Source organism: Arvicanthis niloticus, chromosome 17 (assembly GCF_011762505.2).
Source record: "Arvicanthis niloticus isolate mArvNil1 chromosome 17, mArvNil1.pat.X, whole genome shotgun sequence".
Lineage (NCBI taxonomy): Eukaryota > Metazoa > Chordata > Mammalia > Rodentia > Muridae > Arvicanthis > Arvicanthis niloticus.
Window position 1 is genome coordinate 27,215,055 of NC_047674.1, and position 27,756 is coordinate 27,242,810.

Consider the following 27,756-nt stretch of genomic DNA (forward strand, 5'->3'; position numbering starts at 1 on the left):
ATTTCCCATCCACTTGCTATGGAAGATATAAATGAACAAACAAATAAAAAACAAACACAAAAGCCACATGTTGGCGTTCCATGTCCTTAATCCCAGCACTTGGGAGACAGGGGCAGGCAGATCTCTGTGAGTTCAAGGCTAGCCTGGTCTATAGAGTGAGCTCTAGGACAGCCAGAACTACACAGAGTAACACTGTCTTGAAAAACAAAAAGAAAAACAATATGCATCTCTGCTGAGAATACATAGACATCCAGTCATTTTCCCCTAAACACTGAGGGGTACTCTTAAAGGAGCAGGTGCATTTTTAAGTGTTATGGGTCACCTCAAGATCCATAAGTATACAGAGTTCTTGGGTTCTGTGTAAACTAGCATTTTATACAAGGGACTTGGGCCTCTGCGGATTTACATGTTCTCAAGGACCCCAAAACCCATGCCCTAGTGGTGTTCAGGGCTCACAGATAGTGCCACCTGTCACTTCTTCTAGACAAAGTGGTATTAACAATGCACACTTTGAACTGGCACTAAAACTACTGTTCTTATGACAAGTGATGGAATGCCAGTTTTAACCCAAATACAGAATGTGGGAAGGCATGATGGCTTCCTGGCTATACTTTTTATATAAACATCCCCACTACACAGAAATAGAGTAATGAAATTCCATCCCAGGCATTTGGAGGCACATACACAGAGCACATAGTTTCAAGAGTACTAGATTTGGTGCCAAGTCTTTTTCCGCTTGCTGACATCCCGAAAGCATCAGCTGTGTCTCTCACATCTAGGGCAGTTCACAGTGTCATACAATGACCAGGGGAGCTCTCAAAACTCTCCAGAAACTAGAGTGCTTTTACAGAGAACTAGGTGATATTTGGGCAAGAGGAGTCATTTACCAAGGACTAAGGCTAGTTCTATACTTCGGAAGTTTATATTGTTACTGCTCTTGAAGGCACATCCTCATAGAAGCAGGGGGAGGGGGGATGGGATAGGGGGTTTCTGGGTCGGGGGGAAATGGGGAAAGAGGATAACATCTGAAATGTAAATAAAATATCCAATAAAAAATTTTTAAAAAACCAAACCTATAAAAAAATTGTGCTACACAGATCCCCGCCCCCTCCAAATAAAAAGAGAAGAGTTTAGCGTCTATACTGCCCTTTTCTATTGTGACTGGAATCAAGTAATCATTAAAAGAAACAACTACAGAAAAAAACCTAACATCAAATTTATTTTACTGACTTTGTCATCAAATTAAAAAAAAATAACTGATAATTTAGATAAAACTAGCCAGGCAGTGGTGGTACTCACCTTTAATCCCAGAACTTGGGAGGCAGAAGCAGGTGGATTTCTGAGTTCGAGGCCAGTCTGGTCTACAGAGTGAGTTCCAGGACAGCCAGGGCTACACAGAGAAACCCTGTCTCAGAAAAAAAAAAAAGATAAAAGTACTTGGGCATTCATATCTAATATGATGTTTTCCTTAGTGAAAGATGAATTTGGGTCAATTTAACCCAAAATATCACAACATGCTGGTTCATGATTCTTCCTTCAGTTTCAGAAAGTTATTATTCTTTATAAATTTATTAATATAGAAAATCAGTAAAATTATATGAAGGTTATTTTCAACTTCTGCCTTCCTTACCAGAAGTCATTAATTATTATAAGTACACACAGTGACAATGTGTTATGGAAAATAAACATCATAGCATTTTATGAATTCTATTTCTATAGTAAAAATACCTATAAAAGGTTTTGATGTCTTCTCAGAAGGAATACATGGTTTATAAAAATATAGTCATTTAAAATGAAGATTGTTTTTGGCACAGAGTTCTAAGCGTGTAGCTTTCCAATTGTGTTTTACATGGCTTCCCATGGATCCCTCTTAGACTTCTGGGGTGATGCTCTAACTGTGCATTATTTTCAGGTTCATGTGATGGCCTAGCAGCCTCTCAAGACAGGAGCACAAGAAAGCCCATGTTAATTGTAGTGAAGGGGCCACAGAGCTGCTCCCATGGTTACTTTGTTCTTACCCTCCCTCTGTCCTGGTTAAGTTTGTTGTCAACTTGACACAACCTAGAGTCACCTGGGAAGAAGGAATCTCAATCGAAGAATTGCCTGGCTCAAACTGGCCTGAGGCCAGCCATGTCTGAGAAGATTGTTATTTCATCTTCTACTTCCGGGTCACAGTTCCTGAGAGTAGTCAGGGCAAGAACTGAAGCAAAACCAAAGAGGGAAGGTTACAGGCTTGCTTTTCAGGCTCATGCTTAGCTTGCAGAATCCTTCATACAGCCAAGGCTCACCTACTAAGGATGGTGTGGGTCACAATGGGCTGGGGCTTCCCACAGCAATCACCAATAATGGCAAACCCCCCCCATGGCTTTTAAGTCAGAGTGGGTTATCACTGTCACTAAAAAGCAAAGAACCCTTCCATGCTACTTTGTATCCTCTGTTGTGGCCAAAAGATCTCTGATAAAAACTATATTACTGGCTTCATTTAAGATGTAAACCCAGGAAAGTGTTAAAGAGTAAATTTAAAAAAAAAAAAAAAAAACACACGAGAAGTCAATAAATCCTCAGCTCAAGAGGCATTGGTTTAAAATATGAATCTTTAATAATAAATCTGCAGCTTAAGAGACATTGGTTTAAATATGAATCTTTAATGATTGCGTCCCACCGTTTCTCTCTGCCATACTCCTGAAAAGTACTCCAGAGAATAGAACCTAATTGTTCAGGTCAAATTTGAGTCACTACATTATCAAAGGCGAAGAGGTAACAAATTAAAGACTAGTGCAAGAAGTGGGGGTTTTCTCCAAAGTGCTTCCTCATCCAAAGTCAAACCCGAAGACTCACCACTTCAACATTGGAAGGCGTGATCCTTCCTAGCTTATAGCCCTGGATGCACTACAGGACAATTTTATTAAAGCAGGTGGTCGTGGGTCCCTAATAAAAGGAACCCCCTCCCTTTCCTCCCAGCACCACACAAAATAAACTCAAGTGGTCTCTCGTGGCGGCCACCCTGTCCCGCACTGGCCACAAGAGGTCCTCACTGGTAGGACTTCTCGGAAGCTGCTACCAAGTCTTTAAACACTATGGCCTGATTTTGCTCATGGGAATCTTTCTGTACCTAGACAAAAAGGGGTGTGGGGTGGGGAGTGGAGATTACAGGTTACTCCAAAGCCACGGAAAACACAGGAATGGACCAAGAGCAGTCTGAGCCTCATTGTTTTAAAGTTGTACAGGGACTTCCCACCCACACTCTGAGAGACACGCCATTTCATCTGCCTACACATTCCAACCTGTGCCCTATTACTGTCAGCCAAGGCCTCTTCGAGGGACAGCATTCTACTTTACCAAGTGGTCCATCAGCTCAGGATGGGAATGGTGGGATCTGAAACTTAGAACCCACCTCTAGGAGCTGACCTTCATCCCCTCGGAAAAATGTTCTCACCACTTTTAGTGTAATTCCCTTAAAAAAAAAATGATCACTACAGATAAACACATTTTTTCATAAATAAATCTGAGGCATATTTGTAATATATTAAAATTTTCACCAACAAAGGTGCGTTAAAATTTTCAAGTTCTGTCATTCAAGTTCAATAAAGGCACACTTTTTTTTTTTTCTTTCAGGCCTTGAAAGAATACATTTACTAGCCAAAAGTCACAAAAGTCATTTTGTGGGACTTCCTTCCTCTGACCTTCCTCTTCTTGGGATAGATAAGCAGTGTTCCTCCCTCGAATCAGTGGCTTGACTCTACTTCCCAAAGAATGCCTCTAGATAGAGGATTTTAAACGGATTCCACGGTCGATCAGGTTTGAGTAAGAAGTCACAACGATGCTAGCCCATTCACCCCAAGCTTGCTTTGGCTTCATATCATGGCTTTTCATTGCCGAGGCGGCCTTTCCTGTTCCCGGGTTCTGATGCTCGTCGAACCAACCTTGGTGGAGGCTTGGGTGGAACATCTTCAGTCAAACTGTCTTCCCTGTCCTGGCCAAACCGTTGGTCTTTGGAGAGCAGGGGCTGCCTCAGCACTCCTGGTGTCTGGGTACCCCCCTCTTTACTGCGGGGCACTGGAGGAGGGACGCTGGGGGGCACTCGCACAGAACCCACGTCCACCTCGTTCTTCCATTCCATTTTGTAGGCCTGGGAGGCTTTCTTTGAGAACTGATCTGGCAAGAAGCGCCTGGCCCTGGGCTGCAAATTGAGCACAGTGGTTCCAGCATCTGTGTCCGAGTCGCTGCTATTTCCATCTGTCACAGAATAAAAGGGCAGTGTGGACAAGAGGAGCAGAACAGAGATAGCACAAGTCACAGCAAAACCCCAGTGAGTCCCATCCCCTCCTGGGGGGAGTTTGAGGATGGGGGAAGTCAGAAATCTCACTCTAACTTCAGCTGAGTGACTTTGAACATCTGTGTCACAAAAACGTGTCTGTGCTAATTCTGAAGCACTTTTTAACTGCTAAATGCATTTCCCCACTGACCCCATTCATTCCCCCTACTTTTACAGTGAGGTTGTAGGTCCAACAGTTATTAGCAAGTAAGTACTGGGGCTGAAATTCAGTCTGAGAAGCTCTGGCTCTGTCAGTATCTGTCAGTATACTGGCTCTGCTGCCAGTATCCTCCCAAGAGAGCTCAGCTCCATCTCTGACACTGGCGAGCAACCTGACAGAATTTTCTGCTACTTGGATTCTTCCCTACATCTGGCTTTGTGCTCTGTATGCCCACGGAAGGACCCAAGCAACAGCGCATACTTACTGAGCCCAGGGAAGAAGTGTGAATAGACATTAGACCCCAGTCTGGGAGCTAGAATTCACAGGAAGACCGCTAATGAGAACTACGCCTTGCCTATCAGCTGGCGCGACTTGAATTGACTGCTTCTCGGGAATCGCAGTGGTAACCAGACAGACAGTTACAAATACTCGATAACTTGCCTTCTATTTCCCTGCTTCTTGTTTCGTGCCCCTTGCTCCATTCCCACAAGTAACCTCTTCTTGGTTTTTTTTTTGTTGTTGTTGTTGTTTTGTTTTGTTTTGTTTTTGAGACAGGGTTTCTCTGTATAGCCCTGGCTGTCTTGGAACTCACTCTGTAGACCAGAAATCCACCTGCCTCTGCCTCCCAAGCGCTGGGATTAAAGGTGTGCGCCACCACTGCCCGGCCCTAAGTAACCTCTTCTTAATGGATTCAGAAACAAAACAAACAAACAAAACTAAAACAAACAAACAAAAACAAGCAAAGGTGCTTGCAAAGAGGTGTGAACTGGCACCTCCCATATTTTAGCAAAATGGTGTTTACAGAGAAGAGCTTGTGTGTACGTGAGTTTGTCATCAAACAAGGAGATAAAAGCTATGGTCCACTCCATGAAAATACATTAGAATTAGTGTATTAATATTAATGTTATATATCTTCCTACTTACAACTTTGTATTTATGGCTTAATAAGTCCACAGTTAAAAGAATTTGCTTTTGCTATACTTCAAAGGTCATTCTGAAAAACATGGGATTGAATTATGTATATGCACAGACATCTGTCAAGTACGGTCACAGTGCTAATACAGGGCAACCTGTTGCTGCTATTTGAGGTTCACAAGGGATTGGGCTCGTCCTTAATGAAGAAAACTAGAAAGTGTTGTTTCATAAGAATTCATAAACAGACCGGAAGGCGTTTCTGCTCCGGGCAGAATCATTACCTGCATTTGAAACCTTATTCTTCTTCTGCAGCTTCTCGGGAAGCTTTGTATTTTTAGGTAAGGATAAATATCGGGAGGTTGAAGTGGATGCCTGTAAAAGAAATAGAGAATGTTATTCAGATGACAAAAATGCCAACAACCGTCTGCCAGAAGCTAAATATTTATGACACAACTAGATTTTAAATATAAAATTGGTGGAGTGTTGCAGGCGGGCCTATAGAGACCCTGCACATCTGAGGTAGGAGGACCAGGACTCGAAAGGCATCCTTGGCTATATAGGGAGTTGAGGGCTAGCTTGGGTTACTTAAGCTTTCAAGTAAATGAAATAAAAGCAAAAGAAATACTATAAAAGGAACAAGTTGTTATTTGTCTTTTTTTTCTTAAGGTGTGTCTCACATTATATTGTCTACGCTGGCTTCAAACAGTCCCCCTGCCTTTCGAGTAGTTGGGACTATAGGAGCATGACTCTACACATGGTAAAAAGACTTTATTATTTGTTCCATCCCAGGGTATCTGGGACTTGGCCTTTGGCAGCCATTTTAACCAGCAGTGCCAAAGATTCTTCCTGTCAACTGGTGAGAGGAACAGCTGAGGGCTCTGCCCTTGGAAGTCCTGTGACTCTGGGGGCAACGGTTACCCTGCGCTCGCGGTTTGAGCTGTTGTCCTTCCTGAGACTTTCCCGCAGGCTGTGTCGCCGGCGAATCAGAATCTCCTTGGCTTGCCTCTCGCTCGTGTCCGCCGTCAGGTTGTGTCTGTTATATGATAAGGTCTGAAATGACAAAAGCATATGGGGCATGTTTACCCAAGGATCCACTGGTTCTCCTTGACTTTACATCAGGAGAACAAAAGCAAAGTCAAAAGCCAGAGTCCCAAAGTTAACACTCCCATTTTGAAAGAATTAATTCTTTCAGACGTCAGCGAGTATGCTTTTCTTTGCTGAAAGGTGTGGGCTCTGTAAATTAGAAAAGGAATTCAGTTCACAAACGCCTTGTCTGCTGTGCATGCTTCCGCCGTGATGGACAACAAAACAAAAATAATTTTCAAACACATTTTCTACTGAGTAGCAGTTGTGGTCATAAACATGAGTTGTACTAACACTTGGTGGCACCAACCCTTCTAATTTCAGGGCTGTCATAGTGTCGTAGTTCTGTCACCACCAGCAACTTTCACCTCCAAATGAAGGTTCTCCAGATCCCACATACGGCACACTAACTGCTTACGTTCATTTCCTGATAGAACAGAAATGAACATCTTGGAAGTGACCCATGTTCTGAACTATATTAGGACCTGCGGGCCAAGAAAAAGGTGATGAGCTTCAGATTCTACTTCCATCTCAAGGAGTTTTCTACCTAGTTGGACATTTGAGTTTAATAAAACCATAAAAGCAGAGGCTCAACCAGATGCACTGCATAAGCCCCACGTGTTATCTGACCTAGAATAGGGTTGGGATAGTATGGTCCTTGGCAAGAACTTAAACCTGGGAGGCTATGGGCCAGATAACAGGATGCAGGAGATGGATCTAAGTATAAAGAGATAGTACACCCTGCACAGGCAATCCGAGCAGAAAAATCTGTTGTTCCCTGAGAGTCTAAGTGGGTGGATGGATGGAATCATGTTGGATAAAGTGGAGGTTGGCAGTAGAGGCCCCAAATCATCCTGGAAACAACCGCTGTTGTTTTGTTTCATTTTAAACAAGTGGCTGCTGCCCTTGAAAGAGTCATAGAGAAAGGGGTGGTAAGGCAAATATGGATGAAATGGTGACAGCTAAGTCTACCGGTATAGACTCTGAAGAAATAGAAATGATCTCCGCCAGGCTGAGCATACCTCAGTTTCTTCATCTGTGAAATGGAGACAACAATCACACCTAGCACTATGAGGGGCTCAAAGGAGTTAACACAAGCTGTTTGCTAAATGACTCTTGGCAAAAGATGATTGGCATGTTATTAACATATCATTTGCATTTTATTAGAATAGAGTGTTAATGATAAAAATACAGTGAAAGGAGCTCAGAAGACAGGAAGAAATTCTAGCGCTTTATGAAGAGTTGATACATTTACAGTCTAAGCTATAAGATTTTTTTTAAAGATGTATTTTTATTTACGAGTACACTGTAGCTATCTTCAGATACACCACAAGAGGGCATCATATCTCATTACAGATGTTTGTGAGCCACCCTGTGTGGTTGCTGGGAATTGAACTCATGACCTCTGAAGAGCAGTCTGTGCTCTTAACCAATGAGCCATCTCTGCAGCCCTGTAAGACTTTCTTCTTAAGATTATCTGTATGTGTGTCTGAGTGGGATGTGTGCACATGTGTGCTGATGCCCAAGAGGCACTGAATCCCTCTGGAGCTGGAATTACAAGCAATTGTGGGTCACCCTGCATGGGTGTGGAAATACAGCCCATGCTCTCTACAAGAGCAGGGCACCCTCTTTACTGCTGTGCTATGTATTGCCCCCAGACCCACATGTACTTTAATATATAAAACAATCAGCTCATTTGTTCATACTCGTTCAGCACATCAGCCTTTCTCTCTAAAACCAAAGCATCAGAACTCATGGGCCTTTGATGCTTCAGCTCAGATGTCTGGGAGAACTTAGGGAATCTCCAGGATGGGATGCTGGGAGAACAAGGGTAGATGGCCCATGTGACAGTTACCGGGACAGATATCTACAGAGAAACTTAGTCATGGAGCCCAGCTAGAAAGCATGTTTTTAGCCAAAATTATTCTGATGCATAAATTTTTTTTTTTTTTACCCGCTGACGGATTTGATAGAGATTCCTTGATAATATCTCTCTAATTTCATCCATTTCACCTGGCGTGAGCTTCCTTATTTTCTCTTCACGGCAGTCACTGTAAATGGTTAGGGGAAAAATGTGTTTACTTTGTGAAGTATTTTAGAATCATTAATTCCTGCTTTATCATCACTTCAAAGTAAGATTTTAGTTTAAAAGGAGCAATTAGAAATTGCTCAGTATTTCCAAACATTCTAAATATTTTTAAAGTACTCAGTTTTAGAATAATTAACTTTCTAAAACTTATTTCAGTGATAAAATCATTCCTGTTAAAATTAACTGTGCATCAGGTTTCAGAGTCAACTATTATGTCATACTTCCCCCATACCCAGTCTCTTGTGTTGTAGCCCAGGATGGCCTAGAACTCACCCTTCTGAGACCTTGGCCCTAGGACACTGTAACTGCAGGTACATGTTACCACAGCCAGCTTCTTATGTGCTTGGTTTTACAAGACTGACTCACAATGTTATCTATTCACTATTCCTAGCAGAAAGTGATGCAGAACCATCAGTTCCAATAGAAATTTATTTAGCACATGTCCAATTAGAAATATAATTTAATTTGTTAAGCCCATCCAGGGATTCTGGATTGAGTTCTTGCAGAGTGACACCCAGGCCTTTTATAATCTCTTATACTCCCAAGGTGACTCCATTGTTCAGCCACGGCTGGGAACCACTGCATCCAGAAATCGCGTGTGCTTCCCCAAGCCTAAGTACACTGCTGTGAACAATCAATAAGGAAACAGATGCATTCTGGGTAGTCACAGGAACAAATCTAACACACTTTGAGAACAGTCCATTTGACAAGGCTGAGAGAGTTCTAACTCACTTTCAACCAGTACTGAGCCTCCACAACTAATTTGACAAAGGCACAGACAACCTAAACATGACTGTGGTTTTGGACTTTACATTCCCGATATAATAAAACATACAGCATAATGAAACATAAACATGACAAACACACTATACATCCAGAGCGCTGGCATTTAACCAGAATCTAACTCTGTTTTGAGATCTTAAACCATCACTCTAGGATTTACATCAACAATACTATTATTATATTACACTATACCATTATATTTTATTGTATTATATATACATGATATATAGTATATACAGTATGTGATATGTAATACTATGTACACTGTATGTACTATAATGTATATTTCATATATGATAGCATATTTCATATATGATACACATTGTATGATATACACAATATTATACACTATATATTATAAATTATATAGTATGTAATATGTACTATATAGTATATAGTATACAGTATGTAGTATGCAGTATATAGTATATAGTATATGGTACATATACATATATTGTATGTTAAGTACTATAATGTATATATTATATATGTATATTATATATTATTGTATATATTATACAATGTATATAAATATGTGGTATATGTAATTATATAGCATTTAAAATGCATATATATTACATATATAGTATATATAAATGCATATAGTATATACATATGCATACTATAATGTACATAGTATAGTTTTACTATAATACTATTACTGTCACAGGTCTCAAAACCATACCAATGCATACTTGCTTACATTCGCTTCCCTTTACAATGTGGTACTCACTTGAGAGATGCAAAGGAGGGGACAGTGCTTATCATCCCTGTCTCTGCCATCTCAATGGCATGTTTTATCTCAAGCTTTTTATATAAGGACACGATGCTAGACTTGGGTTGGTTTTCCCGAATCAGAAGTTTCCGAAGGTATTTGTCATCAAATTTCTTAAACCTACAAATATGTAAAGTCATAGTTTAAATTAATGAATAGCTCATTAAACAAGAAAAGTTCACCAAAGTAAAAACTTAGAAAAATTGAAGTAGTCTTACCATATGTGTATTTTTAAATACGCTTTTGTGTGTACATATATATGCACATATGTATGAGTAACTAACAAGCGTCCATGCTCTGAGTGTTCAAATGGACCTGATCTTCCTGGTCCTCCCCTGGCCTCCACCAGGTCAAACTCTTTGACATCCTGTGTAATCTTTCTCTTCTATATTCCACAATACGGGATGAAGTTCCCATGTCGAATTCCTGACTCCTAGCGTGTCAGATTGAGACCCCATTTGGAGATGTGGTCTTCACAAACGTGACTAAGTTGACATGACGTCATTAGAGTGGAGTCCTCTCCGTGTGACTGCCACACTGGTAAGAAGGGCATTCTTAGATACAGATCCTCAAGGAGACATGAGGATGAAGAGTCTCTGAGTGCACAGCCCTCTGCAAGCTAAGAGCAACACCTCCTTTCCTTAAAGCCCTCGAGGTGAGTAGCCCCTATTACCATCCTGTGTTTGATTTTATATTCCTCATAAAAGTGAGACAGCCCATTTCTGTTATTTAAACCTCCTACTGTGTACAGCTTTGTGATGGTAGCCCTGGTCAACTAACATTCTGTATACCACTCGGTCAGTAAACACTTTAAGTTCCACCATCAAAATATATACAAAAGCGTGTTCACTTTTCAGCACCTCTAGTGGCATCACTATGGCCCCAGATGCCACTGTGCTCTTTTCTTCTTCCTGGACTTGGATACTGATTTTGGGTACCTACTAGGTGTCTCTGCCCCTATAGTGTATTCTCAGCACAGAAACTAGAGTCTCTGAAAATGCCATCTGAATACTAGCATGATGTCATAGTCTCAGGGTAGAGCATGGTTCTGCCCTCAGAGCAGTACCTCCCACGTGGGGTCCTTCCTACCTCTGCCCCTTGGCACCTGTACTCTGAGGGTCTTTATAGTCTTTATCCTGTCTACTAGGAATGCTTTCTTACCTCTCTCCATAACATTCAGCAGTAGTTATTGCAAGAGAACCTCTGCGAGCCAGACCTCTGTGTACTGTTTCCAAATGCAACAGCTTCTACTCTGTCTATTCCTCACACCATTGCACCCCATCTCCTCTCTCACTGTCCAGATATAGTTTTCTCCCTGGCAGCTATCATTCTGTAGCATGGTACGTAGTTTTCTTATTCATCTTAGCACCCATCTCTTGAAGCCAAAGGTAAAATCGGCATTATCAGGATTCTCCCCACCTCTGTATCCCCACTGCAGAGAGATAAAGCTAGCACAGTTTAAGCATGCTTAAAGCTAGGCAGAATTTAACATATCAGTTGGCCCCAGAGCCTCCTTATATCCAGATCTTCCAAAACCCAACAATAGCTTTCTGTCATAGTCTAAATGACCTTTGCCTATTCCTACTCATGGTGATCAATAATGTTACTTGTTTTGGTGAATAGCCTCCTCCTGACATAATGACCGAAGAGTCTTAAACTGGCACAATGACCAAAGAGATTTGCCACAGAATCCCAGATCCTGCATGTCCACACCACCTTAGGCACACACTACCATGTCTAGGAACCAAGGTGAACAGGATGTAATGATGTCCTTATTTTACCCTTACCATATGAGACAAACTCTGGCAGAATCAGCTGACTACCTTCTACCCTGCGGGAGTAAGAACAAGCCCAGCCCAGATGAGCCCAGCCGAGTCCAACCCAGTCCAGCCCACGTGGAACTTCTAGACTCACACAGGTTAATAATAAATGACTGCTATTTTGATCAGCCGGCTTTGTGGATGTGGTTATGCAACACCACACGCCAGTGTATAAGTAAAACAATGGGCAATAAATATTTGCTGAGAAAGAAATGGGTATATAACATTGATTCATCGTCGACCCAAAGAGGTTCACTGGCTGGCACACCTGTGCCGTGAGGGAAACCGATGTTCACACACATTCTTGGCACCACTCCTTTGTTCTGAGTGCTGGAGGGCGCTGAATAATTAAGGAGCCACCCTGAATGTGCTGTGCTAGTGACCCACTACTATACAAAGGTTGGGTCTACTCTTTCTGTTGTTTATTTTGAATTTTGTGCCAGGCTCCCGGAGCCTCTAGTGTTTCTCATATGACTATTATTGCTTTAGATTTTACCGGAAACTAAAGGGAGAGTGACAGAGATGGGAGGGGTGGCTGCTCTGTCCTACACAGGGAGTGTCTGTTTTCTCACTGCTTTCTCCCCCCTCTCATTTGGCCAAGCTCCACATGGGTGTTGCCTTTCACATCACCAGAGCAATGTCACCACTGTGTCACCTTTCATCCTGTTCTCAGCTGATCATATCAATCACCTCAAGAATTCTCTTCCAGGGCCAATGAAGTTCTGTAACACCGGGGCTTTTGGAATAAAGGAAAGATAGCCAAGATGCTCAAACCATAACTTCTTTGGGTATGTTCTTTTTTGGTGGTGTCAATGGCTCTGTACACACCCGAGAGGATATCCATAATTGATACGAAAACAGCTTGTGCCAGCACCCAGTGTCCTGTATCTGCTTTCCTGATGATTGTGCACTGGACACCGATCAAAAAACTGTTTCGAGGTTTGTGTGGGAATTGAACACGGGATTGTAAAATGCTGTGGGTTAACTAAGACTATTTGCTGCTGATGAACAGCATCGTGGCAGAGCGATATTTGCTTCCAGAGACAAGCCCTCCTCCTGTAGATCTGCCTGCAAGACATTTGTGGACCTCAGGGACACATGGATTTCCTCTGATCTTCACCTGCATTCCACTTCAAACCCACATGCTCTCAGCCTCACCACCCCCTCCGTTCTTGGCACTGGTTAGGTTTTTCCTGCTGCTATTGTTGCTGTTGGTGTTGTTGTTGTTCGCTTGACACAAATTAGCACTGTCTAGGAAGAAGGAGCCCCAATTGAGAAAGTACCTTCATAAGACTGCTATTTTCCTGATTATTGATGGCTATAGTAGAACAGTCAACTGTGGGTTGCATCACTCCTAGGCATGTGGTACTGGGTGGTATACAAAAGCAGGCTGAGCGAGGAACAAGCCGGGGAGCAGTGCTCCTCCAATTGTAATTGTCTCTGTGCCTTGAACTCCTGGCCTGACTCCCTCCTCATAGTTCACTGAAGCTATTATGATGAATTAATCTCTTTCCTCCACAGGTTGCTTTGGGTCTGGGTCTATATCACAGCAATAGAAAGACAAATAGGATGTCACCTCTTGTTCCTACACACACACACACACACACACACACACACACACACACACACACACACACGGGGATGCTGATCTAGTGGTTGCCTACACATGTCTGTATTCTCTGTATTTGGGTGCACAAGGGTGGGGGGAACATGAAACCCAGTCTTCGCCACTGAAAGGAAACTCGCCCTGGTCTGTATAGTATGCTTCTCTCTCACCATGTGGAGTTGAAAGGGAGAAGATAAAATAAAAGAGAAAGAGAAGAAAGTATATCGGATGGCACATAAATGGGCTCATCTATGTGAGAAAATTCCTAGACTGTACAACAGGGTTGGAGAGAGCACAAGGTTAGCTTTAATCCACCCCCCCTCCCGAAATATGAATGCTGCCCAAGAGAAATGGCAGTTTGTCCAGAGTTTTACAGAGCAGGCCTAGTCAGCTTTATTACCTTGTGCTTTCAGGTGATTAACTGGGTCCTCTGCCTGTACAAAAACATCTCTCCTTAGTTTATGAAATAAGACTAAGCTTGGGGGACCTGTGTAACATCCATGAACATGGACAATGCTTTAAGCTTTGTAATTGCTCTGGCAATAATGTCTTTGTAACTCAATGCATTCCTTAAGGCTTGCTCTCTTCCATGTCTCCACTTCCAATCACACACACACCACACACACACACACACACACACACACACCTACTTACAATATAATTCCTTTGTTTTCTGTATTATAAAATTTGATGCCCTGACATATACATCATATATAGCCCAATACCGTACTACATTATGTGAGCAAACAGAAGCATCCAAATTCTCCCACCTTAAATACACAGATCAACAAACAGCCAGGTTTATATCAATGAGTGAGTAGTGGAATAAAATTCCTGTGAGCCGGTTAGAAAGGAAAAGCAAGAGAAAATATCTCAATACAGTCTAGAGTGTCTCCCTCTGACCTCACGTTCCAGCTTAAATTCTGCCTTTTTTTTTTTTTTTTTTTTTTCAGAAGTCTGGCCTAGCCAGTGATATGTGCACAGATGCTCACAGATCACTCTGTAAGCAAAGAGGCCGGCTGATAGCATTAGCCACATGGCCAGCATGGCTGTTTCTGATGCCCACCATGGGCTCCCATTTTCTGATGAAGGATAGCTCCTGGGCCCCATGTTTCAAATGCAGCTGTCAGAAACCCTTCCTTTCTGGATTTCATTGCTCTATCTAGTCAACTGTTCCCAGTTCAATTTATAACCACTATGAAGACATGTGGATACTAAATTGTATCTGACCACTACAGAGCCTTTTTTTTATAAAAGTAAATCCAGGCCAGACAGGTGTGACACATGCTTTTAATCCTAGCACTTGGGAGGCAGAGGCAGGTGGATCTCTGTGAGTTCAAGTCCAGGGTGATCTACAGAGTGAGTTCTAGGACAGCCAGGGCTACACAGAAAAAGCTTGTCTCAAAAAGCTCAAAACCAAAACAAACAAAAAACAACAAAACAACAACAAAAAGAAGTAACTCTGTGTGTGTTTTTGTGTGTGTGCACGTTCGCTTTCTGTAAAATGTGCAGGTACATTCGGATACATGAATCCTTTGATGTAAGCTCATGGTTTTTTTTCTCCTTTCAGGTTTACTGTTATCCCCTGGTGCTGTAAATCTGTAAATCTCTGCCCCTGATATGCCCCTCATCCTAGTGTGGCAGAATACACAGTAATGGAACCCTTCGCTTTTAACTTATTGACTGGGGCTCTCATTTACTCTGCAGCAAGGAATGGCCAGCCACAAAGGTCCCTAGTCATGGAATCTACATAGAAAAGCAGTTTGACAGTTTCTGAGGACCCTGGCTAATGATGGCAGAAGATGCTCTGTCTTTTAAAGAAGATGTCCTTCTTCCATCTTGCACCTGAAATGGGTGACATTGAAGGACTAATTCTGCCTCCAGGGTAAGTACGGTAGCCACTCCCAGTTAATGGCTCTACCCTAGGGAACATGGATTGGTGTTCTCATCTGCTATGCCAGGGTCTCCTGTTTCACAGTATTCATATAGGGAAATAAGCTCCTGCCTCATTTATAACAATTTTATAACTCTGCTGTGGCTAAGATGTCCTTGTAAGAGTTGGCACAGTCACTATTAAGTAGCCTAAGCTGCCCTTGAGCTCATGTGGAGCCTCCTGCCTTAGACTCTAGGGTTCTGAGATCACAAGTATGTATCACTATGTCTATATGTCTATAGCTAAGAGTAACCATAAAGGGACCCACAGTAGCACAGCATAGGATTCCCAGGCTGAAAAACAGTACAACTAAGTGTACTAAGTTTCCAATAGTGTCTTGTATATTTTGTTTCCAAGAGTGACCAAGAGCCACTATGATAGAATGTTGCTTGGCCTCTTACTTGTCTCTCCAGAAGTTGTGACCCCAGTGTCCACAAACATCTTCAATCCCAGTCTTCACGTGATCAAAAAACTAAAACAAAAAGAAAGATGGACTAATTGTTGGCTTTTTCTTACAAGTGGTCCTTTTCAGCCCAATAGCATCATGCCTAACTCCAGGGACACTCACAGTTGGTTTTGCTGGAAGCAATCAGCCAACCATTTATCTTCAATTCCTGAGGCAATATTTTCATTACTTTGATCATCCTAAGTTTGATCTTAATTTTCAAAATGACAAGAAATAGTTGGTAGAAACATTTTCAGGTTGGAGGCTTTCTTGTCCCTCTGCAGGTTCAGGGCTTTAGCTGGCTTGGACTGGATACCATGGGGTTATGAGGAGACCACATCCTATCACAGACCTTCCTGAGGCCTCCCCCATTCCTTTGAGCCTTCTACTCTTCCCTTTTCTTTCCAGCAGTGTACAATAGCACAATGACGTTTCTCTCATTACTACACATTTTCTTTATTAAGCTATTTGCCGGTCAGCACCTACCCGACAGTGGATCTCTTCACTGACAGCTTGCTGCTTCTTATTGGATCTCTTAACATCAAGAAACTCCACCAGTGGCCGGATGGTTATTCCCTGCATGAAAATATGTACATAAATAAAGGTTTCCTCATAAGAGAAAGGTTGAACCATAGTTTATCAACTCCTAAGAATCACCAACCACAAACGAAAGCTAGACTGTTGCTAAGGGTTAAGATGGTAAATGCAAAATTTTGTTATTCTTATCTTTCTTTTCCACAGATGTCTGATTTTCATAAGACTACTTTCAACATAAAACAGATGCCCAGAATGGAAAGTATTGGAAAATAACTGTAAGAAATAATAAAGTAAGAAACTGTAAGAAATAAATAATTGGCCGCTCACGGTGTTACCCAGAGGAAACTCTCCATTGATTCTTTTCCATTTGTTCATTCCACAGAGACTATTTTCACTAAGCTGCTTCTGTGTGCCTGCCCTGGGAATTGAGAACATGAAGATGAACAGCAAAGGACCAAGGCTCTAGGACTGTGTCTAAATGAAGGTCTTCTCTATCCCAACACAGTTACAAAGGAGGATGAAGGAGTGGAGAACAGACACATGGAGAGAGCCAAGGCAGCTTCAAACTGAAGAAGTGCTCAGCAAGAATCCTGAAAGGTGCTGGCATCAGCTCCTGGCAGAAACTTCAGGAAAGCCCCTGAGCAGAAGATGGAAACATTGCAAGGGCAAGCTAGGCACACTCAGGGGTTAACTTGAGAAAATTACAAGCTCCTGAGTAAAGTAAGAGAATAAAGGGAACTCATAGTCTGAACAAAGATCTCTGTAAAATTCCATAGTCAACACCTCATTAAATAACGAAACATTAAAAGTATCTCCATTAGAGGCACAGAGGGCAGAGGGCACTAGGTTCTGCTATCAGGCACAGATTCACATGCTGCGCTCCAACCAGAGCCAAGAGAAAAGGCAGAAAATACTGACAACAAAGTAGCAAAATTTTGTTGCTGATGGACAGTTTGTATCTTTGTTCTAAAATTTAAGAGATCCCTTCCCTATGGAAACAGCAAGAAAGTGACTAGTAGAAAATCAATACACACAATCCATACCTTAAAAAGTATAAACAATAATCACATAATAGCCATGTTTATTTTGCTATGTATTACATCATATTATGGCTACAGGGTATGCTTGTGTAACTAATATATACTACTATGGAATATGGCATATACACTGGGAGAAACTATGTACATATTAATTCATATTAGATACATTCTATGTTTTTATATTCATATATATGAAGCCTTATGAAAATTGCCTAAGACCCTTATATGGAGAATGGTAAAACTTGAAGGATATTAGAAATATTTGAAATTTAAAAATACTTTAAAGTTTTAAATAGGATAAATAGATTACAGTGACATTTTCTCTTAACTAATGCCTACACACAACACAGCATGATAATGCAATGTTCAGATGTGAAACAGAACTTGTGCAATCTTTAATTAACCTACAACAGTAAAGGCAACCACAATTTATTTTTTCTAAAAGGAAAACAAAGGGGAATTTGCAGACACAACACAATCTACCAGATATGACACATATAAGGTCTCATATTGGCTCCAAATGAGGCAGGAGAGGTGGTGTGGAGGAAGAGTACCGGGTTCTTGCTTGGAGATACATAGCATGAAAGCTGCACACAAGAGACAGATTGTTTTCTTGATGAGAGGAGGGGTTATGTTTAAGTATATTGTATGCCACTTGATTTCCATCTCACCTTTCACCTGTATTTAGATGTTGAGGTGAGACAAGTCCATGCTAGCTTAGAACTCACTATGTTACCCAGGCTAGCTTTGACATTGCTATCAATCCTCCTGCCTTGGCCTCTCAACTACTAAAATTGCAGTTGTGAGCCACCACTTTTAGCTTGCCTTTTAGTCTTTCCAAATGGTTCTGACAGAAATTGAGGGAATGGCTGACCAATGACTGGTCCAGCTTGAGACCCATGTCAAGAGAGGGAGTCTACCTCTGACACTTTAAATGATACTCTGCTAGACTTGCAGGTAGAAGCCTAGCATAACTGTCATCTGAGAGGTTTTACCTAGCAACTGATGGAAACAGATGCAAAGACCCAGAGCCAAATATTAGACAGAGCTCGGGGGAATCCTATGGAAGAGGGGGGAGGAAGGATGGTAGGAGCCAGAGGGGTCAAGGACACTACTAGAAAACCCACAGAATCAACTAATGTGAGCCCATAGAAGCTCACAGAGACTGGTCATCTCCAATCCTCATGTTGATCACTACTGGCCAGACAGACTTGAAGTCAATGAACTGAATGGGTAAACCACACTGACCAAGTCCAGGAAGTGAGTGTGGAGACCCCCAGATCAACTCAACTTGGTAAAAGTATAACACATCTAAGTTAACAATTAATAACTGAAAGATTGTGCGACTAATTAGAATCACATTCCTTTAAGTATGTGTTCATCTCTGGAAACTGCTTTCAGTTGTTGTATCATGCCAAATAGAAATCATTTGTGAGACACTGATCCGCTCCTCTCCCTCTCCCTCTCCCTCTCTCTCTCTCTCTCTCTCTTCTTCCTTTCTCGGGCATCTATTGGGAAGTAGAGCATGTGGCATGTGTGCACGCCTTGCCTGACCGATCAGGATATTTTATTACGTGAGCCAAAGCCTCTGGTTTGGAAGGACAGAGAGATGATACCTCTGATGGGTCATCTATTTTATCCCTTTGGAAAATTTCTAATATGGGTTACAGGGGAAGCCATTAGATAGGACTTCAAAGAGTAAGATAGCTTGTTACTCTCTGTGGAGGATGAAAAAGTTAAAATGTAATCCAGAGTCTTGCAACAAAATATTAAAAAAAATCTTTGCAAAGTGCAAATAAATCCTCACCTGTCACTCAACTTTGGCACAACAAATTCAGCACCACAAATTGGGGTCCTCCTCAGGGTCATCTAGCAGCAAGGATAAAGAATTACTGGGAGTAACATTTCTACCTTGTTCTATTTCTGCTTCACACCACCAATGAGAAAAGAGGAAAGCCTAACCTGTTGTTTGGTTACAATAAGCATTCTTTTGGTTCATTTGCAAGGAAAAATAATTTATTTGTGGAATCAATACTGACAAAAAGGGGCTTCTAATATTTCCATGCTGAGTTAGCAATTATTTCCCTAGGAAAACTTGTAAGAAGTTTATGTATTAAAACTATCATTGTTTGCCTGGGGAGATGCCTCAGTGTGTAAGAATGCTTGTACAAATGATCCCTCAGACCCCATGGAAACAGTCAGGCATGGCCACACACATCAGTAATAGTGCTGTGCTTGTGGGAGCTGAGACAGAAGGATCATTGGGCTTGCTGGCCTCCAACTTACCCCAAGACAAGAGGAATTCCAGGGTCTGTAAGAGAATAGATCCTGCTTCAAGTCCAAGTGAATAAGGCACTGTGAGCAATAGAGGGTTATACCAGAAGTCCGTCTTTGGACTCTGTAAGCAAACTGAAACAAATACTTTCTACAATCAAATGTGTAGCTGAAGACCTCATCTCACGAAAACTGGAATGAACGTCATTATTGTCAAGTGTCCCTTGCCTGTCATCCTTCTCCTGGCAGATCATTTGCCCCTAGTGTCTCTCTTTTGGATCTGGTTAGTCATGGGGTTAGTCTCATCATAGAGCTCCTGTGAGCATGGGCATTCCTCACCCAGGATGCCATTGCTTTAAGGTCATGGATTCCTCTCTGCAAACTCTCTTACCCTTGGGCTTCAGCCTCTCCCCTTTTCTCTCATCACCGATCACTGTGTACCCTCTCCTGGGATTATCCAGCCTCCTCAAAGTTCTGCCTTCAGAACATTCTTCTCTTCTTCCTCTTCCTCTTCCTCCTCCTTCTCTTCCTCCTTCTTCTTTTTCTTCTCTCCTCTTCTGCCTCCTTTCTTTTTCCTATTCATCCTTTTTCTTCCTCATCTTCCTCTCTTCTTCCTCATTTTCTCTCTGCCTCCTCTCCTCCTCCTCATCTTCTTCCCTCATTATGAGCAATTTGTTCCCATCTCATTCTTTAAAATGTGTTTATTTCAGATGATGCCACAGTTGGTGTCTCCCATCTCCAAGGCCTCTATCATAAATTCCAGATCACAAACCCTACATAGCTGTAGAGAAATTATTTCTCCCCCTATAGAACCACTAATCCCCTAGCTGTTCATCACTAAATTAACTCTGAATGCTCAGTTAAAAATACTGGGCAATAAATTTCACTGTTCTCTCTCTTCACATCCTAAACTGTTCCCATACAATTTTCTTTTTTAAAAAATGGATCTTTCTATTCATTGTATCTATGGACTATATTAAATATCCTGATGTCTATGGAATCCTACCCAGTTGGTAATATTACATTAATTAAATATGGTAGTTTATTTAACAAAAGAAAGCACATGGTGGGGGCTTCCCAATGTTTATTAGATAGTGAGTACCATCACTTCAGTTTGGCAGGCAACACCATCAAATATTTATCACTAAGGGCACATGGGCCTTAAGAATCCCCAGGCTCCTGCATCTACAAAGAGTCTTTTTACCAGGAGCATTCCTAAGGGTGCAAGCAAAGACCAATCTTGAGAAATAAAACAACATCATCCTTTACAGAGTGATAAATTCCTAAGCTCCATACCCCTCCTGTAAAGCAAGCCATTACACAGCCATCTGTCCTTCATGAGCCCTTTGTGCCATGGAACTAAGAGCTTAGGGAAATTGACACAATATTCTGGCTATTACTTCTCCCGTGAATAATAAAGTCTTCTGTCTTTGACCCATCAGACTGGTGTCAGTACCCACCTGCTTGCCTCACAGTCTACACAAGGATGCAAATCATGTCATCAACATGAAATGGTGACAGACAGATGATGGGTTGTTGTTTTTACATTTAGTTCATTAATTTGTGAGTAATTTATGGACATATTTGTAGTATTTTTCAGATCTTCTACATGACTGTAGGGATAGCGGAGTAAAAACTACTGTACTCTACCTTTCAGCCCAAATCAAAGCATACTGAATGACACAACTTTTCTCTTCTATTATTGTTTAGCCTAATATTTTACATGAAACAATAAGATAAAAACTCTATGTCAGGTATTACATATTCCCCTACAATACTTGAGAAAGGGGTCCCACAATCTACATCCTACAGCTAGGTAAACTGAGGCTGAAAGAACATATATGGAGTGAGGTCAAAAGAACAGATCAGATTGGCCCTATTAAACTCTCATTTTGTGCTCTGCACTTCACAGAACCCAATTTCTAATATAATTTTAGAACATGACCTGTTGCTTGAAATATTACTTTATTGAAAAGAAGATGAACTCAGATGTCTAGACAACAAGACTGCTTATTTGTAGATCCATAACTAATGCTGCATTCAAAGGCAGCATAATGTGTTACTCAAATTAGCCGCAGGATTTAAGCAATGTTTAAATTATCATGACAAGTCATGATAAATAATAAATCATGTCACACCTATTTTTTAAAGACAGCCATAACAATGTATCAGGCTGGAGGAATTTATTCTTCAAGAAATTCTGATGTAAGGAGAAAGAAATAGGTCTTAAAATGTGATAATGAGAGCTTCTGGAGAGATAGTTTGTTCAGTCGCTAAGGGCATCCATCATGGGCTGCTCTCACAGAAGACGTGGGTTTCATTTTCAGCACCCACATGGCAGCCTATAATGGTTTGTAACTCTATTTCCATGGCACCTGATGCCATCTTCTGGCCTGTGAGAGTACCAGCTGTGCATGTGGTACACAAACGTACATGCATAAAAACACCTCTACACGAATAAATAATTTTTAAATTTTGATAGTAGCTCCAGCAACATAAAAGCTGTCATTTGGAAGAAAACAGATGTCTTACTTGAAAAGATGAATGTGTTTGCATGAATTTGTAACTAGCTATCCTTACCATTATTTATAACTCGTTAAGAATTCTCTCCAGATTTATTTCATAGATCCATTCTTTTTTTTTGAAGGATGTTGGTGTAAATTTGCATGTGTGTGCATGGACATGTGTGTGCATGCATGGGCATGTGTGTCTTGTGTTGTCTAGAGAAACAGTGGTGAGAGAAATATGGGAAAGAGTGGGGTGGTTATAATTGAGTGGTGTGCACCCACTGGAAAGAACAAGGAACATTAGTATAATGTGGAGAACTATGGCCTCTCCTTCTGTATGGCTATCAGAATGTGTTGGATCAGCAAAGTTTGCCTCCATCTGACTTCCTCAGTGTGCTCATCTGGGTCATGGATGCTGTTCTGCACATTTCCTGCCTTAGCATCTTTGTTGTAAGCTCTTCCTTCCATCTTGAGTGGTCATTGACCAGATGCTAGCTGGTGTCCCATCCTTCATACCTTAGATTCATTAACCATCCTTCATATCTTACATTCATAATCACTTCCATAAAGAGCTTGCTAACCATAGATTCTGTGACAATATTATCTGCACACTGTGTCCGAAGTCCTACATGTTTACTGTAATGTCGCCAAGGCATAGGACATGAAAGTCCAGGGTGGTGCTGTTTGCCATAGGATCTTTCCTGGGGTTATTGCTGGTCTGTAGACAATTAGCTGCAAGTCAGAAGATAGATAAATATAGTTTTCTACTTCCGATTTGTTACAAGTCAAAAGAGCAAGCTTGTCTGTAATATTAAACACCAGCTATCCATACATATTATACCTGACTTTAATCTCATTATTCAGGAGGCAGGGGTAGCCAGAGTTCTATGAGTGTGAAGTCTGCCTTGTCTACAAAGTGAATACTGGGCCAGGCAATGCTACATAATGAGACCTTGTCTGAAGCAAAACAAAACAACAACAACAAAAATCAAAGTGAGTACAAAAGCATATAATGTAGGTAGTTGATGATTTTCTATTTTCTTAATTGAGTCTCAACCCCAAATAGACCAGAATTATTACCGATAAGTCTATATTAATGTGTTAATATCAATCTATGCATATATTCTATGACTGATAGCATTTATTTCATAATAATTTTCTTTTCATATGTGATGTTCTGGCTGTGAGCACATATTTTTATGTTTGAGGAACTAATGACTGAAAAACTTAAGCTTGTCTGATGTGCCCTGTCTTTCTATGAAGTCATGCCAATTGCATTCTATAACGTGCCCAGCCCATGATGTCGGAAGCAGAGGATTGCTTTGTATTACAGGCTCTTGAGACCTTGTGCTGGGGATTGTGGTCCTTCCCCAGTGGCCTAATTCCTCATTCCACTTGGGTGATGTGGTTCTATTTGTGTCTGGTACTCAGAAGAAGAGAAGCCCCTTGGTACTGTGCACTGTGCAGTTGGGAGAACCTCGGGTGGTGATGGCAAGGTAATCACCAGGTCTTGAGATCGCAGGAAAATCTATAGCCCCTCCTGGTCTCTATCTACATGTTTTCTGCCTTAGGCCACTGCAGTGGTGGAAATCCAAGTGGTAAAATTGCTTCCTGTCATAGTTTATCCCCAAATAGGTTAGGAGCAACTTGAATGGCTCAGTGCAAATGTTGCAGACACTGAAAAGAAATGACAAAATCAGAGGAACATTCCTCCCCATGGTACACAGTGGATGTGTCATATCCCCCGTATTTAAGGGGAGGAGAACAAGCCAGTCGAATCTTAAGACTGTAGTATAACTGTCATGGAAATGAAAGTATTGTACGTGGTGATGTGATGTGATGTGATGTGATCAGCAATAGCCTATACATACCACAGGAAACTGAGAAGCTCTGTCAGTGATCTTGTAGCCCTGTAACTCCAGAACTGAAAGCCTCCATCTCCGGTGTTGTGAGACTGGAGCAAATGGAGCACCTGAGCTGCCAGCTGTCTAAAGGTATGTTCTGTATAGCTACATACAGCACATAACAGTCAAGAGCAGTAGTGACCACGCCACACCATTCATTCACTTGTATTCTGTATCATAGTTCCCTACAACAAACACCTCATACTCATTAGAAAAATAGGTCACTGTGCTCAACCTCAGGCAGGTGCTCCAGAGGATTCCAGAAAGCATTGTTATCAATGGAGGCAACCAACCCATGAAGACTCTTGTCCCTGAAGACCTCTCATTGACCCAGAGAGGAGAACACAAAGATATTGACCGTTTCGTCCCAAGCCAACACGTATACTTATGCCTTGTCTTAACAGAAACGCTTTAAAGAAATGGAACATCAAAATAGGTTATATCCAAGTGTGGGTGTGTAAATCAGTTTGTGTGGACACGCTGGGGGATGTTTACATTGCGACTGAATTTCTGTGGACATTCTCTGCACATATTCTCACCACCACTCACATATATCTATAACCTAGCAAATGCTGCCTCTTTCAGTGCATTAGAGGTGCAGAGCAGAAAGAGCTTGGGATTTTTGAGGCTACAGTCAGCCTTAGGCTTAGTATTTCACCCTGGGGTCATTTTCTTCTCTGAGAATGAGTTTGCTCCTGGGAAGCGATGCTGGTTTTCATCTCAGAGTATTGGTTTGAGGACAAAATGAGATGACACACATAGGAAAGCTCTAATCTGACCCCTGACATGCTCACCACCCTGTGGTAGCCCCTGAAGGGATCTATAAAAGACTCTAATGGAAAGTGTTATCTCAACCTAGCAGGGTCTCCTGGGCGTCCATGGCCAGGACTCCACAAAGCCCACTGTCCTCATGCTGGGAGGTCTGAGCACAATCGAAGCTGAGCCACCTGGTGGAAAACAAACTGTAAGAATCTGCAAGAATCTGCTTGTACTGCAATGCTGAGGACTCTTTGCATGCCTGGCTTTTTTTTTTTTTTTTTTTTTTTTTTTTTTTTTTTTTTTTTTTTGTCCCAGAGTCTCATCTCGTGGTAAAGATCTACCTGATAATGATCAACTTCACAAAACTAGTTAACTCCAGTTTCTGGTCCTCACTTCCTTTATCCAACAATCAGCGGCATTAAACTCTTGGAGTTATGTGGCAAGAATGGTTCTGAGAGTTACAGGAACTCATACTGCAGATGATTCTCTGGGTAAGGTATCTAGGATGCATTTACAGATGCTTAGACAGGTTGGAAACCTTGTGTTAGTTTCCTTCTCTGCTAAGGCCTTAAGGTCAGGTGGCCTCAAGGCTCAACCTTGGTGCCCTCTCTTTCTTTACTGTAAATTTTCACTCTCCAGAAAATCTGTTCCATTTCATGGCTTGAGATACCATCAGTCAAGGACTGCCCTCTTTACTGAACCTGAGCTCCTAATACCTGCTCCATCCGTGTCTGCACTTATATAAGTCTCACAGATACCCTGAGCCCAACAAACAAGCTTGCAATTGAACTGCCAAGCCCCCGGTTCTGATATCCTTCAAGCACAGACCTCTTCTTCTCATTTGAGGGCAAGTCTGTTCTTCTCTTTACTCAGGCATCAGCCATCAGAATCAGCAAAGCCTACTTCTACACACACACACACACACACACACACACACACACACACACGTCACATCTAAAGAGATTCTGCAGGCTCTGCATTCAGAGTACCTTAAAATTTTACCTCTTCTCTGGCCACCATCAGGGTGTGTATGCAGTCTTCCTTGGACTCTACTTTGTGTCCCCTTCCCTTGGAGAAGGACAAAGCTCCTCACAGCCCCAAATAATACAAGCTTCCACCATGTCCTTTATGTTACTCTAGCCCACCCTATACTCCAGCCAAGAACATTCTGCTTGGGAAACAAGATCTCCCCCAGCATGTGTGGCTGGAATGTTCCTCAGCTTGGATGTCTCCACCTCCCACTGGCAAATGTCAAACCCTCACCTTTCCCTTCTGTGAATATCGCTTTAGAGCTGTAACCTACCCTCTGTCTATGGTGTTCTCTCCATTCCTTATACCTGTCTCATTTATTGTAGAGTCTCTCCCTTCTTTAAATATATTCCATACATTGCTATCAGGTTTCTCCCCTAACTTCTGACGAGAATGGAAGTTCTGCAAAGACAAGAACATCTTGCTCAGGAGGAATCCTAAATTCTGAAAGCAGTGCCTGTCACAGAACACAAGAAAAATACTTCTCTACAGAATGACTAAGAGTAAACTATAATCTGAGAGCTGGCATATTGACCAGGTTGCTTACTGCTTCCCCCACAACATGCTGGATTCACCATTTCCCTGCTCCGGGGAAAGCACTGTAAGCAGCCAGTACTTCCTATCAAGTAGCTGTTGGAAGGTCATGGCTTCCAACCAGCACTTAGCAAGTACATTTACTAGGTCGGAGAGCAAGGCAAATGACAAGGATTAGAGTGTGCAGTTCGTCAGTTTCCAGTAGTAAACTCTACTCCCCGAGCCGAGTTTCCTAAAATAACCATTCCCTCTGTAGGGCCAAGTGACCAAATTGGACTCTTGTAGCGCCCTATCCAGTCCAGCACATGAACCGTGACAGGAAATATCATGTTTCCTGTTCAAATGGCTCCCAAACCTTCAATGCACCTAATGCGGCTTCGCATCCACTGACCTCATTCATCCTGGTAACCAGAACTTGGGCATCTCCTGTGGAAGAAGAGAGAACTTTTCCAGAAGAAAGCTACACTCACCAGGATGAAGACGGTGAAAAATATAACGACAATGGCAGCCGTGATGAACAGCTTCTTTCGGGGAAACACAGTAGCTGGGAGGAGAAACACGAGTGCAAAGCAGATGGCTCCACGGAGCCCTCCATAGGCAATGATGAACTGGTCCTTGAAGGTCAGAGGGATGGTCCGGAACCAGTTAATCACCTGAGTCAGGACAAAGACGCCTATGGACAAAGAGAGAGCAGACTTCGTGAATATGTGAATATGGACTGGAGATTCTGAGTCTCTGTGATTGTGTAGTGTGTTAAGGAAAGACCTACAAGGCCCACCTCACCCCAACGCTGCCCCCAGAACTGCAAATACTGGGGACTCTTGGATCCTTGCTCTTATTTTATCAGAATAACATGCTTCCACCTATCATGATTAGAGACAAAAAAAGAGAAGCTTAATTTTATTTACAGTAAAAGCCTGGAAAAGATAAATAAGCACAAAGAAAAGGGGAAGAGATAAAGGAGGGGATGAAAACAGAACAAGGGTAGGGGAAACAGAAGTCAGTGGGAAAGGGATCGGGAAGGGAGAAGAGGAGGTCCGGGAGTAGGTGAGGAAGGAGGAAAAGGGGGAGAGGGAGGAGAAAGGGGAGGGGGAGAGGGAGGAGGAGAAAAAGGAGGAGGGAAGGAAGGGGAGGAGAATGAGAAGAAAGAGGATGAGGAGATGGGGTAGGGGAGAGGGAGGGGAGAAAATGAGGGAAAGAAGGGGAAGGGGAGGGAAAAGGGAGGGAAGGGGGAAGGAGGAAGAAGAA

General features: G+C 42.0%; 1 protein-coding gene and 1 long non-coding RNA gene across 3 annotated transcripts in view; one reads left to right on the plus strand and one right to left on the minus strand.

The window, feature by feature from the left end:
* Nucleotides 1–2,576: 2,576 nt before the first annotated feature.
* Slc9a2 (solute carrier family 9 member A2) overlaps nucleotides 2,577–27,756 on the minus strand; it is an 81,405-nt gene continuing 56,225 nt past the window's right edge. For both annotated transcript variants that reach the window (XM_034522015.2, XM_076914955.1), the window contains exons 5-12: nucleotides 26,979–27,181; nucleotides 16,411–16,500; nucleotides 15,881–15,951; nucleotides 10,079–10,240; nucleotides 8,428–8,524; nucleotides 6,309–6,440; nucleotides 5,672–5,762; nucleotides 2,577–4,236 (exon numbers count right to left, since the gene is read on the minus strand). In XM_034522015.2, the coding sequence (XP_034377906.1) occupies nucleotides 3,860–4,236; nucleotides 5,672–5,762; nucleotides 6,309–6,440; nucleotides 8,428–8,524; nucleotides 10,079–10,240; nucleotides 15,881–15,951; nucleotides 16,411–16,500; nucleotides 26,979–27,181 (1,223 nt within the window). In that variant the 3' untranslated portion in view covers nucleotides 2,577–3,859. The remainder of the gene's footprint in view (nucleotides 4,237–5,671; nucleotides 5,763–6,308; nucleotides 6,441–8,427; nucleotides 8,525–10,078; nucleotides 10,241–15,880; nucleotides 15,952–16,410; nucleotides 16,501–26,978; nucleotides 27,182–27,756) is intronic.
* LOC143434835 (uncharacterized) lies at nucleotides 10,234–19,544 on the plus strand. The gene is made up of 4 exons (XR_013104641.1): nucleotides 10,234–12,879; nucleotides 15,254–15,431; nucleotides 16,666–16,751; nucleotides 16,844–19,544. It is a non-coding gene; the product is annotated as an uncharacterized LOC143434835 (long non-coding RNA).